The sequence below is a fragment of the Anoplophora glabripennis genome, unplaced genomic scaffold (assembly GCF_000390285.2).
Source record: "Anoplophora glabripennis isolate ALB-LARVAE unplaced genomic scaffold, Agla_2.0 scaffold167, whole genome shotgun sequence".
Lineage (NCBI taxonomy): Eukaryota > Metazoa > Arthropoda > Insecta > Coleoptera > Cerambycidae > Anoplophora > Anoplophora glabripennis.
In genome coordinates, this window is record NW_019416283.1 from 82,663 (window position 1) to 99,847 (window position 17,185).

Sequence of the window (17,185 nt, forward strand, 5' to 3'; positions counted from 1 at the left end):
CTGTATTCTATATTTTGCAAATGTACTAACAACCAAAAAAAGAGCATCGGGTTGAATTAATTACCTGACCAATAATATAAAATTATAGTATGAACTGAACTAGTTTAAATTATTAGATTAGGAATAAAAATATAAAAATTCTATATTAGAAAATGAATAAGAATAATCTTTTCATTTTAGTATCAATTCTAATAAATAATAAAACGCAATATTACACAACACTTTTAATTAAAATTTTTAACTTAACTTTATCCTTTTTCTCTGTTTGGTCACTATAATTTACTTTATCATAAAAGTAATTAGAAAAGTAATTGCTAAATCCATTTTCCATGTAACTGTAATTAAATTAATATAATTCCTTTTTTAAAGAATATACTTTGTAATTGTAATTATTTCCTTTTTTTAAAAAAGTAATTTGTAATTGTAACTATTTTTAAATTACAAGTAATTACCCAGCTCTGATTACTACATAACCTCAAATATGACGAAAAACAATGTTTTTGTACTTTTAGGTTAGGATATCTCAAAAACCTGACGTGATAGAGCAATTCTGCTGCCAGATTCGAATTCAGCGCACCTAAATCCTTCGGAAATATATATTCAAGTCTATGCTCCCAAAATAAGTTATATTTTGTTGGTCTGTGTTATTAATAAAAAGTTGTTGTATACTACTTTGGACATATAACACTTTTAAAAAATATAAAACTCTGTAAAATTGCTGTCGGAAGCAGTAAATCTCTCAATTAAATAATAAAGTGATGTGGAAATTTAATACAGTGCTTATATAATCACAAATAATGTATCACATAGTGGTTACTGGTTATACAGGGTGATTCAGTCATAATGTCATTAATTTTAAGGGAAGATAGGGAAACATGAGTAGAATACGGATACGCGATTAAAATAATTTTTTCTACGTTCATGCAATAAACACAACTTTATTGAACTATATTTACTAGAAAAAGTGGATCTTTATTGCACTAGTGCAATAAATATTTATTGCACTCATCTGTCATTATCGTACAGCGGTTTGTGATCAAGACAAACATAAATATTCAAATGAGCGAAATATTTAGTCCTTTTTCTGTGAGATTGTAATACGTTTCAAAGAATTGCGGATTTTATTTTATTATCAATCATATTTATTATGTACTGGATTACGAAATTACTAGAAAATGCATTTTTTTCTAAAATGCCATATGATTACAATTTATAAACACAAACGTAAATGCCTCAAACATACGCGATCACGACTACTATGATTTGGATAATGCAACTCTGCAGTTCTAGAAATGTCAGTCAAAAATTAATTTTGACATTTAAACAAAGTTTAAAAATGAGTGATATTATTGGGAAAATAGATGATAGTGATGAAGAAGAATTTGTTGGGACCCCACCAGAAGTTAGTGAAATAGCAAATACAGCGTCATTAAACCTATTACCTAGCAAATCAAGAAAACTATATGAAAAAAGTTATAATCGTTTTAAAGAGTGGTGCTTTTTTTATTTTTCTACACCTAAATAAAACATTTTTTTTCATGAACGTAGAAAAAATATTGTATGCAACTCGTGCAAAAAGTGTTTATTGCACTCGACGTGTTGTCAAACTCGGCCTAAAGCCCTCATTGGACAAATTCACGTCGCGTGCAATAAACACTTACTTTTTGCACTTGTTGCATAAATAACTATTAAAATACATATTAGCGCTAAAAAGAAAATTCAAATCATTATTTAAACTCCTTTTCGGACCGCTCCTAACCACTGGGCACTGACCTACAAAGATTTATCGTGATTGACCTACCTATTCGGTCACTAATCTAGCTTTTTCTGCGTTTTTAATAGTGAACGACAAAAACAGACCTTTTTACCTAGACAGGAGAGTGAATAAGATATTTATTTAGGTATATATTAAATATTAACAAGTTTTTTTTCGGTTTTTGTCTTTATTAGGCCTTCTGAATACGTGATTAAAATTAATGACAGTATGACTGAATTACCCTGTATATTCATGTCTACTATTTGTTTGTAGTTTAGTTATGTAATAGATTATCAGTATCAGTATCAAATTTTGTGTTCCAAAAATTGAATTTACGAAATGGGATTTAAAACCATAAAATTCACTTTTTTGATAGTCGATAAATAATAAGAGCGCAGATACTTTGCCCAATGGTGAATACAAACCGTAAAAAAATAAAAATTCTTGTTTTGATACTCTAATAAAGGACACCCAAGGTAATTTAATAAAGGGCCTACTTCATACTTCATTAAATTGATTAGAATCAATAGATAATAAACATCAATGGCACTTATGTTATTATATTATGAAAACATTTTTATATTTTTTGGTGATAACAAGAAATGTCTAAACGATAAAAAAATTCCATTTTGTAAAGTTGTATAACATTAGAACTTACCATTGCTGTGAGCACCAAAACACTTTGATATTACTTTCTAATTTAACCACAAATTTCTTATTTTTTTTTTTCTGCAATGATCTTTCAAACAAGATTTTTTTATTTTTTTTATACTGTAGCTTTTAATATTGAAATATATAATTTAGGGTGGCTAAAAAAAAAACGAATATTTTTTTCGTGTCTTGTGAAATTATGTTAGTTTATCATGTTTTAAGAGCCCCCTCTAAAAATCAGCTCAAAAAAAATTTTTCTGAGGTCGCTCAAGATTGTTAAAAATTTCCAAAATCGTCAAAATTTGTTTTTTTTTTAATTTTTTTCTAGTTATTTTACCATTTTTTAGGTTGAAAAAAATCTCGATTCTAAAAATTTCAAATCGATATTTTAATTTCTAAAGGTCACTCATAATTATTTTAACTTTCAAAGTAGTATAGCTACCTGTTTTCGAGCGACCTCTAAAAATAAATATCAACGAACTAATAATTTGATGAACAAAATAATAGAAATAAATAAATAAATAATTTTTTTTCAACCTAGAAAATGATAAAATAACGAGAAAAAAAATTTAAAAAAAATCAATTTTTGACGATTTTGGAAATTTTTAAAAACCTTAAGCGACCTCTAAAAAATTTTTTTTTGACCTGATCTATTGAGGGGGTTCTTAAAACATGATAAACTAACATATTTTTACAAGAGACACGAAAAAAAATATTCGTTTTTTTTGGGCCACCCTAATATAAATGCATTATAAAGTTGAATAACTAAATGTTAAAAAACAATGCATGTAGTACGCAAATGATCATTAATTCTTCTACAGTGAATTTTAATTACACCTACACTGAAATGAGACAATTGTGAAACACACTGTATAGTAGCTATATACTCACGAGATGTTAAACTCTTCTTCGGTATCATATCTACTTGTTCACAGTCACAATTAATCATATTTCATTTATTCTATTGCTAATCAGTCGGCAAAAAAAATACAACAAACGCTTTAGTCATTAGGGTCACTCAGAATGATATAATGACTATGTTTCCAACTATGCATGCATTCAACCAAAACCTTAACAAGTACTTGCGTTATGGTAAAATTAGAGTTTTGCTTACGAAGTACAAATGTCTATGTGGTCAAAATGTTTATCTTGCAACAATTCTCTCAAGTACCTGCTGCGACGCGACGTCTAGAACTTCGATAAAACTCAACAGATATTTCCTAACACTGATAAAAAATAATTGTTTTATTGTACATAGTATCCCAGTTAACCCTGTAACACCTTTGCATGTTTAGTTTTTTATGACGACAGTTGGTTAAAAATTTATTAATTACCTTAAACTTACAACCAATCGTCACTTGTCTCGCGGAGCGATTACCCGCTACCATTGGTCGATGTTGGCACTACCAGTTTAGCAACGCAATAAGATAAGAGACAATAATTGTCAATGTAATTATGAATATTTTTGTCTAGCTTTCATGGGTGTGAAACTGTCGAGTGGTTTGGAAAGATATTGCTTGGCAGTATGTGATAGTTGTTTTTTAGATGTAACCAACGCATAACATAACCATTATATTCCGTCTTGATCTAACCTCTAAAACCCAAATTTTGAGAAAATAATAACATTGCGTGAATGATCGGAGAGAGGTTTTCGGTGATCATTTTTTGGGTACAGGAAGAAAAGATCAACTCAGAATCGATTTTCATTCAAAGAGGTATATATTCGTAAATCTAATGTAAGTCAGATGAAATTATTAAATATCATTTAAATGTTTTATGTAAATTACTCAACTAATTTCTCTACCTAACCTATAAATCTTTGGAATCTATGAATCTATTTTGATACAATCGCGGAAGCTATAATACGTGCTGACAAATATTCAGACTCGACTGGCATCTCGTAAACCAAACCCCTCATACGGCTGCATGAAAAAAAATCTAGGGGAGTTAAGTCCGGGGAACTTGGTAGCCACGCTACTGGTCTAACCTTTTAGTTGATGTAGTCTAGCGACAGGTCAAACGAGTTACAGCCAACTATCAACATAAACCAAGAAAAATCATAAAAACGTTCTTCGCGTAAGAGTTTTACTGATTCAATTTTTAAATTTTAACATTCAGGTGAGTAATTTTTAATCTTCTACACATATACCTACATTTGTAAAATGTATCCATTAACAAGCATTTTGGATAAAGTCATACTAAATTTATTGTTTTATGTAGAATTTCAGTTATAGACTATTGGAAAAAGTTCAAGGAACAAAAAATTTTCATGAATTTTTTAGTGATTTTCGAAAGACCGTGTCTCAGCAAAAAATGGTCGTATCAAGATGAAAAAAAAGCATTTTGAAGTCTCAAGTTTTAGGATCTTTAGACAATTTTCGAAAATTTTTAAGACTTCATGGACTCAATCAATACAGAGGTCAGTTACCTTATTTATTCAGCTTGATTTTTGAAAAGTTTTCATGTGACTATTGGTTGGCAAGATATCATGATTGAATAAAAACTAACACGGCGGTAGATTTTCTAAAAAACTGTTAACAGTAATTTTTGTACTTCAAATTGGTGTCAAGGATGAAAACAAAATTTCTTCATAATAACTATGACAGGTTCTTGTAGAGAATTTATTCTAGTTTTCAAAACTGCGATATGCCGGCAACCAATAGTCGCAGGGAGGCCGTTAAAAAATCAAATTGAAGCTGAATAAATAAGCTAATTGATCTCTGTGTTGACTGAGTTGTAACAATTTTCCTGAGTCCATGGACAGTCGTAAAAAAAAATTGGAAAATTTTTTTTGGGGAATTTCTTTAGATTACCTACTCAAAAAAATCTCAAAGAAAATCTCAAAAAAAAATTGTTTAAAGTTCTTGAAATTAGAGACTTAAAGCTTCAAAATGCATTTTCTTATATCTTGATAGGCCATTTTTCACTGAGAGCCTTTCGGAATTCACTAAAAATTTCTTGAATATGTTTTGTTCCTTTAATTTTGTCTAGTAGTGTAGTAACGTCAACGACCGTTTTTTATTGAGTGAGGCTAGGGAGGGGGAGGTGGAACACTTTAGATTCAATTTACGATTAAATGAGTTTATTATTGGAACTGAAAAAAACTAACCTTTTTAACTTCAGTTGTTCGAATTCAGTCATAGGAAAGTCGGAATGAAAATTCCCGATTTTTTGCAGTAGGTAACCAATTCTGGAATGAATTTACCAAGCAACTTATTTTTGTCTAGAAATTTTAGGTCCATTTTTTTCAACTGCCAAGCAAGTTTTATTGTCAATTAAATCTGTGTCTCTCATTTTCTTATGCCTATGTTTTTTGTGAGAAAGACATATATAGATTTAATGAGCAAATAAAATTATTAGGAGGTAAAAAAAAGCCGGTCTTAGTACAGTTTTAAAGTGATAACTAGATTTTGAAGAAAACTAGTCATTTCTATTCATGGTTTTTATTAAAAACGGAAGCAGAAGCATTTTTTTATTACCAGTTGATATCTTACTTAAAAATTAATTTACTTTTATTAAGGTTTAACATTTTTTTAATTTTCATTCTAGTTAGTATTGGAAACTACCTACTGTAGATTAAAAAACTGTAATGTAACAAAAAATGTATGGAAATGCCTATGTTTCAGACAGGACTTACCCCAAATTTCTTGCGGAATCTTAGACCGCACATGTTCCCAACACATTTTAGACAAAACTGGATGGGATGAACTCCAGCGAAGTCTGTTTAATCAAATAATAATTTTATAATTCTTTAATCCGACCTATTGCTCTTATCAATGGACCCGAATTACCCAAACGTTACAATGATTTCATAACCCACATATCATCTCCGACTATTTTAAGATATTTTCATATTGCATTAATGCATATTACATATGCTCTTGTATTTAAAATTAGTTGTTTACACTTAATAGCTGATGTTTTTAAATTATTTAGGTATAATACCAGATATAGGTACTATTATTGATATGTAATCGAATTATGTACCTCTATCCTAATATATTATTTCTATTTAAATTTAAAAGTCTACAAGGCTTTGGAAATGCCTGAAGAGTGAAGATGAAAAGTTAGGCTTTCATTTGTATCATCAGGCAATTACTGAAACTACCTACTGATTATAATAGGTTGGAGTCCATTTATAAACTATTTTCTAGTGATGGGCTATTTAATTCGAAAAATAACCTGTTAATCCGATTATTGAAATAAGTTTAGGAATCCGATTGTTATTTTCGGTAATTTGAACTAGGTACACTGAACATCAGATACTGGACACTAGGGTAGATATTACATACTCTTGGATACATGGGAAGTGTTAAGAATGCATACAAATGATTGCATTTTTTTGCAGAATGACGATTGAGCCAAGCAATTCTTCATTCGTTGACTTGATTACCAAGGAAAGTTAATATATACAATTAAATGTAAATAATCAAACTTTTTTCTTCGTGTATCTAATTCCCAATGAGAAAAATATTTAAATTGAACAACGACTTAATGTTACTATACCTACCTAGGTATCACGATCACGGTACAGATATTTGTTCTCTATTTACTGTTATATGTAGGTATCTGCATTTTGAAGCAAAATTGTATATTTTATTCGAATTTCGCAATGTCGCAAAAAGCAGATTACAAATAGGTCTCTTGTAAAACGAATTCAAGTTTGTTTGTTTTTTAGATTTTTAGTGAAATTTTGTTTTTAACTTGGTTCCTTGGTGAACGTTGGAAAAATGGTTTTGTTATAATTTTTTGAGTAGTTTGAATTAATAAAATCGATATTAATTGATATAATAACCACTAAAATATTATATTCTTATTAGGTTTTATTACTTATTACTTTTCTAAAAAAAACATTTATTAAATTTGGTTCGTGTTCCAAAAAAATCATCAATTAAAACGAGCAAAAAGAAAATTAAGGGTACAGGATATATTATTAACGAGAAAAGAATAGGGACATTACATAACAGTATAGAAAAAGCAAACGACTCAAAATACAAGGTAGTAGGTAGTATCTGTATATTCCAATAAGTTTTTATTACGTTTCCTGTACTTTTTTCAATTTATGTTTAATAAAATGAATTAAAAATAATAAAAGCAATACGTAAACATGCAATATTTTAAGTTTCTGCTCTGTTCACAAAACCCATTAAACTGTTAAAAGACCCAACTCAATAAACAGTATAATTACATTACAATTACATATAGTCCAACCAAATTACACTTAGAGAAAAAAAAATGGTTACCTGGACTTTTATAAGTGGAAATGGTAAAGGGGCTTATAATAAACGTAAAAAAAATAAATGCGTGAGCAGGGGCGGCGGAGGGTTGATTTGGGGGGTTGAAGAGGGGTGAAAAATGGTATCATTGAGATTTCTGGCGAAAGTTTATGTCAAACAAAAAAGTATCCAATACAAAAGTTATAGATCATGAAAAAATCTACAACTCTTGTAGAGGGCACTTTTGAAGATAACCTCAAAATTTCCGAGAAAAATGCGAAAAACAGGTTTTTTTCTTTTTTTTCGTTTTTTATTTCTCATTTCCGCAAAAATAATTTAATTTTGACGAAACTTGGTGAAAGTATACTTTCCTGTGTCTTAAATAACCACAATTTTTTTTAGATAAAAAAATCAAGAAGTTTCCGAGATATTCATATTTTCCGGTCTGAAACACTTTTTTTTCAAAGAAAAATTCTACTTAAAAAAATCATCGTACAGAGTTCTGCCGGTAATCATTTTTTTCGTTTTGACATATACTTTTTGGTGAAATAAAAAAAATTGGAATCGCAGTTCAAAAACATGCTCAAAAATGCAAAAAAGAAAAATGACTCTTGCAGAAATGAATTTTTCAGTAATTATTGTTGATAGTTTGTTTAAATTTAAAGAAAATTCAAAAACTGATTACACCATTCGATTGTACGGAAAAAATACAAAAGAAACTGTGTCTCATTGTTTGACCCGAAATTTTATTTTTGTACAGTATTGCTATAAACATAATATTTTTTTTTCGTAGGATCGATTAATGTACTTATTTTTTTTAACTTTGAATTGAATTCATAGATGTATAAGCGACTCTTTAATTAAATTATGTAAAATTCAGATTTTTGCTTTCAAAATTTAAAAAATATTTACAAAGGATATTTACAGTTAATAATACTAGGCGAATCTTGGTCTTTTTGGCAACTTTTTAAATTGATCTTCATCGTCCTATCCTTCATTAAACTGGGTTTCTTCCTGATCTTCAAACGTTTCTTCGATATCACTTAATTCTTCGGTTAATTGATCTTCCGGGTTCAAGCAAAGACTGGGCTGCTCGATTTCATTTGAAATGTCTTCGGAATCACTGAAATTTTCTGAAATTTTGTCAAGGTTCAAACAATTGTCCGAACCATGACATTTTGTACATAAATCTGTACATCGCAGTCCATGTTTTCGACACCCGCATCTATTACCGTCACAACTGGTTTCGCAGCTGCAAGAGATTGTTTTTATTAAATCTTCAGGAACGACTGAAACTTCTGTAAAGCGAGGCATGAGTATTTTGGAATTATTCGCAATTACTTCTTTCCAGCCCCACTTGGTTGCAGTTATTTTGTTTCCAAGCCACGTCTGAAGCTGAAAGTATGCTCTATAGGAGTGTTGTGTAGCTGCTCCGACAGTTGGTGGTAATTTTTCTAATTTAAAAGTAGACTTTGCAGTTAATACTTTGTATTGCTGAAATCTCAAATCATCCAGAGATAATTTATCATTTGTGCATTTGTAAATAGACGAAATTAATTTACAACCATTTCGAACAATGACTTTTGATTCTGCATTAGTCTCATAAAAAGGTTTTACCAACGGTAATAGATGCGGGTGTCGAAAACATGGAGTGCGATGTACAGATTTATGTACAAAATGTCATGGTTCGGACAATTGTTTGAACGTTGACAAAATTTCGGAAAATTTCAGTGATTCCGAAGACATTTCACATGAAATTGAGAAGCCCAGTCTTTGCTTGAACCCGGAAGATCAATTAAACGAAGAATTAAGTGATATCAAAGAAACGTTTGAAGAACAGGAAGACTGGGTTCTAATGAAGGATCGGACGATGAAGTTCAAGTTAAAAGGCTGCCAAAAAGACCAAGATTCGCCTAGTATTATTAACTGTAAATATCCTTTGTAAATATTTTTTAAATTTTGAAAGCAAAAATCTGAATTTTACATAATTTAATTAAAGAGTCGCTTATACATCTATGAATTCAATTCAAAGTTAAAAAAAATAAGTACATTAATCGATCCTACGAAAAAAAATATTATGTTTATAGCAATACTGTACAAAAATAAAATTTCGGGTCAAACAATGAGACACAGTTTCTTTTGTATTTTTTCCGTACAATCGAATGGTGTAATCAGTTTTTGAATTTTCTTTAAATTTAAACAAACTATCAACAATAATTACTGAAAAACTCATTTCTGCAAGAGTCATTTTTCTTTTTTGCATTTTTGAGCATGTTTTTGAACTGCGATTCCAATTTTTTTTATTTCACCAAAAAGTATATGTCAAAACGAAAAAAATGATTACCGGCAGAACTCTGTACGATGATTTTTTTAAGTAGAATTTTTCTTTGAAAAAAAAGTGTTTCAGACCGGAAAATATGAATATCTCGGAAACTTCTTGATTTTTTTATCTAAAAAAAATTGTGGTTATTTAAGACACAGGAAAGTATACTTTCACCAAGTTTCGTCAAAATTAAATTATTTTTGCGGAAATGAGAAATAAAAAACGAAAAAAAAGAAAAAAACCTGTTTTTCGCATTTTTCTCGGAAATTTTGAGGTTATCTTCAAAAGTGCCCTCTACAAGAGTTGTAGATTTTTTCATGATCTATAACTTTTGTATTGGATACTTTTTTGTTTGACATCAACTTTCGCCAGAAATCTCAATGATACCATTTTTCACCCCTCTTCAACCCCCCAAATCAACCCTCCGCCGCCCCTGCTCACGCATTTATTTTTTTTACGTTTATTATAAGCCCCTTTACCATTTCCACTTATAAAAGTCCAGGTAACAATTTTTTTTTTTTTCTCCTATAAATGAGTTATTTCGATCGGTCTAATAACCGCACACATAATCTAATACTACTAGATATTTTACTTCAATAATTCACCATTGTGCTTAAATCTTATCAAAACTGTTTTCTTTTGCTTTATAAAGCAAAAGCCCACAAGCTTATTGGTTGAATGTGAAATATGATCGAAAAACATTGGCTAACATGTAAGTTGTGTTTTAAATTCGTTTTTTTTTTAATTGTATTTTAGGGTCATAGATAATCTACTTATTTTTTTTCTTTTCGGTGTGGTAGAATAGAAATACTCAAATAACTTGCTATTTTTTGGTGTGTCTATCATTTTTAATTTTGTGTAGTTCGTGCTTATATTCTGTTCTATGGACTATGCCTATATTGCCTATTGTACCTAACTTCTTTCATGTCTTGGCGTTCATGTCGAGGAGTTACTTAATAACCTCAAAAATTATTATTTTTAATATTTAATTTTATACCGAAATGCAAAACGCAAGAATATTAACATTGACTCGATCCGGCTTTAAATCTTGGAAAAGAGGCATCACAAAATGGTATGTACATTATCTTATTAGCCCTATCATTTACTAAACTTTAAATTTTAGTACTCCGGCGCCTCAATCTGCGGAAGTGCAATCAGCACCAATAGAAAATCTTACAGTTCCGCCACCAAGTAATGTAGAGAAGCCCGTTTCACCGAAAATAGAAAAATTGGTAACAGAAATTTCACAACTTAACCTCATCGAGGTTTCTGAATTAAGTGGACTGTTGAAGAAACGCTTAAATCTACCTGATGCACCTGCTTTTCCAGTTGGTGGTTTTGCAGCTGCTGCTCCTGCCGCAGCTGAAGAGGAAGACGAAGCTCCAAGAAAAGTTAAATCAACGTACAATGTAAAGTTGATGAAATTTGATGAGAAACAAAAGGTAGCGCTAATCAAGGAAATAAAGAATTTAATGGAAGGTATGAACTTAGTGCAAGCTAAGAAATTTGTGGAAAGCGCCCCAACTATTGTGAAGGAGGATATACCTAAAGAAGAGGCCGATAAATTGAAAGAAGCGATAGAGAAGGTGGGCGGGACTGTAGAAATAGATTAGAGAGAATAGAAAAAATGGTGTAATTGTAATTGTTCTAGTTTGTGACTGAATGTTATTTACCAATTTTGTAATAAAATTGTGGTAGTTACCTATTTGATGCGAAAAACTTGATACAAAATGAACTCAAATTTGAAGATTTCTTTTACGTAAAATACCTTTACCAAAATTTTTTTTCTTTAATTTTGACATGAAAATGGATATTTATTAACTTCTAATGTAATTATGAGAGAAAATTATGGAAGACTTACCTAATAATGGCGTTTCTTCAGTATCCATTCTTTAATATAAAATAATGTTAAGGAACATAAATATAATTAACGAAAGCAATTTCTTATATAGCTTCAGCCTTAAAACTAAAACATTTAAATTTGGAACTTTTTGTAGTCTATTTTATTGAAAGTTATTTAAATACTGTTAGAGATAAAGAAAATAAATATAAACCTATTTCAGATAAACTATTGTTTATTTCTGTATTATTTCCGCGTTGTTTATTTGTTAATTGTTCGTGAACTTTAGATAAAGAGAGAAATATAAAATAAAGAGTATATTAACTCTAGGTATATTATTATTTTACTCTGTAATCAGTTCAGTTAGCTAAACGTGTACGCTAAAAGGTTTTTCTGTTAATAGTGTTCAAAGGTATTAGAACGTTTTATTTTTCTTACATTGGCATCAAATTATATAATTTGACATTTCTTCGCGGCTAACTTCACATAATTATACAAATCATATTTATAGGTTATGTTTTTATAATTAAAATTGTTGCCTGTACCATGTAAATTCTTAATTTTCAAAAATGCATATAAACACCACAGTTTTAAACACCATACCATTAGTCTTTAAGGGTAAATTTAGCAAAAAAATATTTAATTATAGGTTAGGTTTACGTAAACTTTCATGCACTCGAATCTATAGAAATATTGCCCATATTTCAATAGAAAATGAATCAGAGGGAAAGGATACCACCCGATCGAAGTTCAGACATAAACTACTGAACGGTCCTAATTTGAAGGATTTTTTTAAAAATGAGCATCTAAGTGATCAAGAAAACCTTCCTGAAGAACAAGTTGTACCTTATCTGCAGGACATTAACCGATACACAGCTAAAAGGAAAGTTTATTTTGACGTGTACGGTTGTCAAATGAATGTAAACGATACTGAAATAATATGGGCAATATTAAAAGATAATAAGTTTGAACGTACTAAGGACGTTATCGAAGCTGATGTTATCCTCATTGTAACTTGTGCAATTAGAGACAGTGCTGAAGAAAGAATTTGGGCTCGATTGAACTTTTTTAAAGGTATTAGAAGGATGCGTCTGAAAGATAGGCCTTCTTTGAAAATAGGATTGTTAGGTTGCATGGCAGAGCGTCTTAAAGAAAAAGTGCTAGAGAGGGACTGTATGGTAGATGTTGTAGCGGGGCCAGACAGCTATAGAGACCTTCCGAGATTATTAGCCTTAACAGAAAGTAATCAAAGGTCTGTTAATGTGTTACTGTCATTAGATGAAACATACGCCGATATTACTCCTGTACGACTAAATGAAGACTCTGTCTCTGCTTTTGTTTCAATCATGCGAGGCTGTGACAACATGTGTACATATTGCATCGTTCCTTTTACAAGGGGACGTGAGAGATCTAGGCCTGCCTCATCGATTTTGAGGGAAGTAGAACAATTATCGGAACAAGGGGTTAAAGAAGTGACTTTATTAGGTCAAAATGTGAATAGTTACAGAGATCTTTCAGAGGGTCATAATATTAACAATTTCACGAGTATGGCAAAAGGTTTCAAGACAGTGTATAAAGTGAAAAAGGGTGGTTTAAGGTTTGCAGATTTACTACACAAAGTTGCCCATGTTAATCCTGAAATGAGAATCAGGTTCACTTCTCCACATCCTAAAGATTTTCCAGATGAGGTGATCCAGGTAAATTTCTATAAAAATAGTTATACACAGTCTAAAGTACTGATTTCAATTCTTATTTTATTTAATATCAAATTGTGTATATTTTAGACAATCCAGTCACATTCAAACATCTGTAAAAATCTCCACATGCCAGCACAATCCGGTAATTCGGCTGTGCTTGAACGAATGAGAAGAGGGTACACTAGGGAAGCTTATATAGAACTTGTTCAACACATAAGACATCACTTGCCACAAGTTGCGTTGAGTTCTGACTTTATCTGTGGATTTTGTGGTGAAACCGTTGAAGAATTCGAAGATACCATAACATTAATGGAGGAAGTTCAATACAACACAGCATATTTGTTTCCTTATAGTATGAGGGAGAAAACTACCGCTCATAGGAGGTTCAAAGATGACGTTTCGCCAGAAATTAAACAAAAAAGGTACATGGAAAGCTATACAACTTATTATTCTTGTAACATTTCACATTTTAGGTTAGAACGAATGATTCAAGTCTTCCGCCAAATTGCCTTAAAACTGAACAGAACACAAATCGGCAAAACCCACCTAGTTTTAGTTGAAGGATATAGTAGAAGATCTAAGAATTTCCTAAAAGGAAGGAATGACCAAAACATTCGCGTCATTTTGCCTGCAAATGAAACTGTACCTTTTAAAAATGGTGGCAGTGGCAGAGAAATTATCCCTGGAGATTATGTTGCTGTACACGTAAATGATGCAAATTCTCAAGTATTGAAAGCTATTCCTTTGTATTTGACCAATCTTCAAGATTTTTATTTGGAAGACCGTCACCAAAGAGCTATACAAATTTAAGAGTAAAACTGTAAATTGTTTTTAAATTATTTAATAAAATAGTTGAATAAAAATTGTTCAAAATATTTATGATAATATTCATTAATAAAATCATTAATTTTATTCTCCAGGGTTATCTGTCTGTTTATGGATTTATACCAGGCATGTAAATAAGAAAGAACGTCATTTATATCTAAGCGGTTAATTATGGAGTTCTAAAAAAAATATATTTTTGAGTTATTTAGTTTGCTGCCAAGAGTGCCAAGGTATGCATAAAGGCATGGCCAACTATACAAATGCATTTTTTCAAAAAATTAATAAGGTCAACCAAAAATATTCCTATTAAGATCCTGAGTAAATTTTACTTAATTTTGGTCATATCATACAGGGTGTTCCTTAATGATATGCGAATATTTAAGGGTGTGATTCTATATGAAAAATTAATGATAGTTTACTTTACAAACTATGATCCAAAATTGTTCCGTTGCGAAAATACGAGGTGTTAAAATTTTAGGAAAAAGAAGGAAATTAATAAATATTTTGAACGACAGCTACTTACTTCAAAATGTCAGAAATGCAAGCGACATATTCCAGGCCAACTAGGATTATTCAAAGTTATATTCTTCAATAATTACATTAATTAATTATGGAAATTTTTATTTTTTTACTCAAAAACAGCGCATCGCAGGACAAAAACTCGAGAGCTTTTATCTTTCGAATTGAACGGGGATTTCAAAAATAATTTTATTTGGGAAAAATACCATTGGCGTACCATTTTTTTCTTTAAAAATATCAGTCAGTGCTAGTTGTCATGCCACTGTTAGAGCTAAAAATTATGTTTATGTTGAAAAACCTGCCTTTATTAGCTATTACTGAAATATCATGTGTTTTCGAAAATATTAATAAATTTCTTTTTTTTTTTCTTAAAATTGTAACATCTTTTATTTTCGCAACGGAACATTTTTGGATCATAGTTTACAAAGCAAACTATCATTAATTTTCCATGTAGAATCACTCTCTTAAATATTCGCATATAATTAAGGAACACCCTGTATATTTTGATGTAATACATAAAATAAAGGTACGAGAGGGAAACATGTTTGAACAAAATTTCTGTAAATTTAGTTTGGATTTACCGAAATCAGCAAATTTGGTAATTTTGAGAGTTTTGTTTTGCTGAATCAAATTTTTATTATACAGGGTGTCTCATAGTTAGTGCCCAATAATTTACCACTTGATTCAATTTCCAAAAATAAGAATATTTTTTTATATAAACATGGGTCGAGAAATGCTTCCTAAGGGAGCTACGCCCCCCTAAAGGGGCCTCAAGAAATTCATTTTTTTTTTAAATATTTCTAAAATGGGTTGAAGGAAAATTATGAATTTTGACATCGTGAATGCTCATTAAAAGTTGAAATAGATCATCATAAAAGTATTCAAAAATTTTAGTAAGGGGCTTCTCAATTGGGGGGGTCGCCGGCTAAAATTTACCCCAATTTGTTTGTTTGTAGAAATTTTCAACTTCAGATGCCAATATAATATGATAGACCCTCATTTCCTCTACATAAAAGGTACTCTTTATTTCTTTCGATAAAATGCTCCATTTCCGAGAAAAACGGATCTTAAGCATTTCATTACATACATTAACAAAATTCAAAAAAATTAATTGGAGTAAATTTTAGCCGGCGACCTTCCCCCCCCAATTGAAACGCCTTGAGTATTTTTGATAACGTTTATGATGATCTATTTTGACTTTTAATGAGCGTTCACGATGTCAAAATTCATAATTTTCCTTCAACCCATTTCGGAAATATTTAAAAAAAAATGAATTTCTTGAGGTCCCATTTAGGGGGGCGCAGCGCGCTTAGGAAGTGGTAAATTATTGGACACTAATTATGAGGCACCCTGTATAATATAATTCTGGAATATGTCGTTACCGTAAGGTTATTTTATAGAGGTTAATATTAGAAATAATTTTTCTCCATTTTGGTATGATAACAAAAAAGGTAATTTGAAAGTCTCCGGAGAATAAGTTACAACATTGTGGCTTCCGTAAATCTACAATCAATTGTATATATGTAAATATTTTGCAATGTCCAAATTTTACCTCAGGCATCATTTGGTAGAAGAAACATACGTCAATGAAAATGTTTTTATTAATACAATAACGGGTAACTGTGATTGAGGCATTGGAAAAGTAAATTAAAAGATAAATTTACTTCGAGCACTGAGGGAATTCTAAGAGATTGTTTTCATATGGAACTCTTACTTCTTTTTGTATAATTTAATACTGAAGGCTTCCAACATGTCTCGATATGTTATAATCATTTACATGTAAGCATCTCTGGTGTGACAAAAGGGTCAAATTTAAGGCCATTTCTGTGTTTCATCTTCATCGATGATACCTATTCTATTACTATTGCAATTAACTGTCAAAAAAGTGCAAATGATCCTAGAATCTAGTGAGATAAATTCCATATAAAGTACTGTAAGAAATACAAAGTAATATAATTCGATTTCCCAATTGATTCAGAGAAAGGTTACGTGGTATTAGAAAGTTAAAGACCTGTGTATTTATTTTAATTTAAATTTGTCAATCTTAAATCATATCAATAAGACTGTATCTTTATTTTCAGCAATAATAACGTTTTTTATTAGGTACTGCTCTTCCATAAAATTATTATATTATGTTCATGTTCCATCTAATGTTGAGTATGGCACTATAATTTGGTATGAATGTTATATGGCTCACATTAAATCTATTCAACAGAAGTTTAAACAAGAATTTTCAACAGAATTAAATGAATATCTTAGGAGTAATTGCAAAAAAATTATCGATGCGAGAATAAAATTCAAGCGGCTCGCTTCGCTTGATGCGATCGCCGACCCTCCCCCCGCACCGTCTTGCCTACT

At 30.4% G+C, this 17,185-nt stretch overlaps 3 protein-coding genes across 4 annotated transcripts in view; 2 read left to right on the forward strand and 1 right to left on the reverse strand.

Moving 5' to 3' along the window:
- Nucleotides 1-12,000, reverse strand: part of LOC108904876 (sodium-independent sulfate anion transporter-like) — a 23,550-nt gene extending 11,550 nt beyond the window's left edge. Inside the window, exon 1 of one of the 2 annotated variants that reach the window (XM_018707581.1) lies at nucleotides 11,808-12,000. In XM_018707581.1, coding sequence (XP_018563097.1) covers nucleotides 11,808-11,835 — 28 coding nt within the window. In that variant the 5' untranslated portion in view covers nucleotides 11,836-12,000. Of the gene's footprint in view, nucleotides 1-6,044; nucleotides 6,173-11,807 lie in introns of those variants that run through there. The other variant, XM_018707580.1, reaches the window with a different exon arrangement.
- LOC108904877 (39S ribosomal protein L12, mitochondrial) lies at nucleotides 10,859-11,687 on the forward strand. The gene is made up of 2 exons (XM_018707585.1): nucleotides 10,859-11,018; nucleotides 11,070-11,687. The coding sequence occupies exons 1-2, from the start codon at nucleotides 10,948-10,950 to the stop codon at nucleotides 11,557-11,559; spliced, it is 561 nt and encodes a 186-aa protein (XP_018563101.1). The 5' UTR covers nucleotides 10,859-10,947; the 3' UTR covers nucleotides 11,560-11,687.
- Nucleotides 12,001-12,272: 272 nt separating the features above from the next.
- LOC108904867 (CDK5RAP1-like protein) lies at nucleotides 12,273-14,327 on the forward strand. The gene is made up of 3 exons (XM_018707566.1): nucleotides 12,273-13,483; nucleotides 13,571-13,905; nucleotides 13,957-14,327. Exons 1-3 carry the CDS (start codon nucleotides 12,356-12,358, stop codon nucleotides 14,291-14,293), a joined length of 1,800 nt encoding a protein of 599 aa, XP_018563082.1. The 5' UTR covers nucleotides 12,273-12,355; the 3' UTR covers nucleotides 14,294-14,327.
- Nucleotides 14,328-17,185: the final 2,858 nt, after the last annotated feature.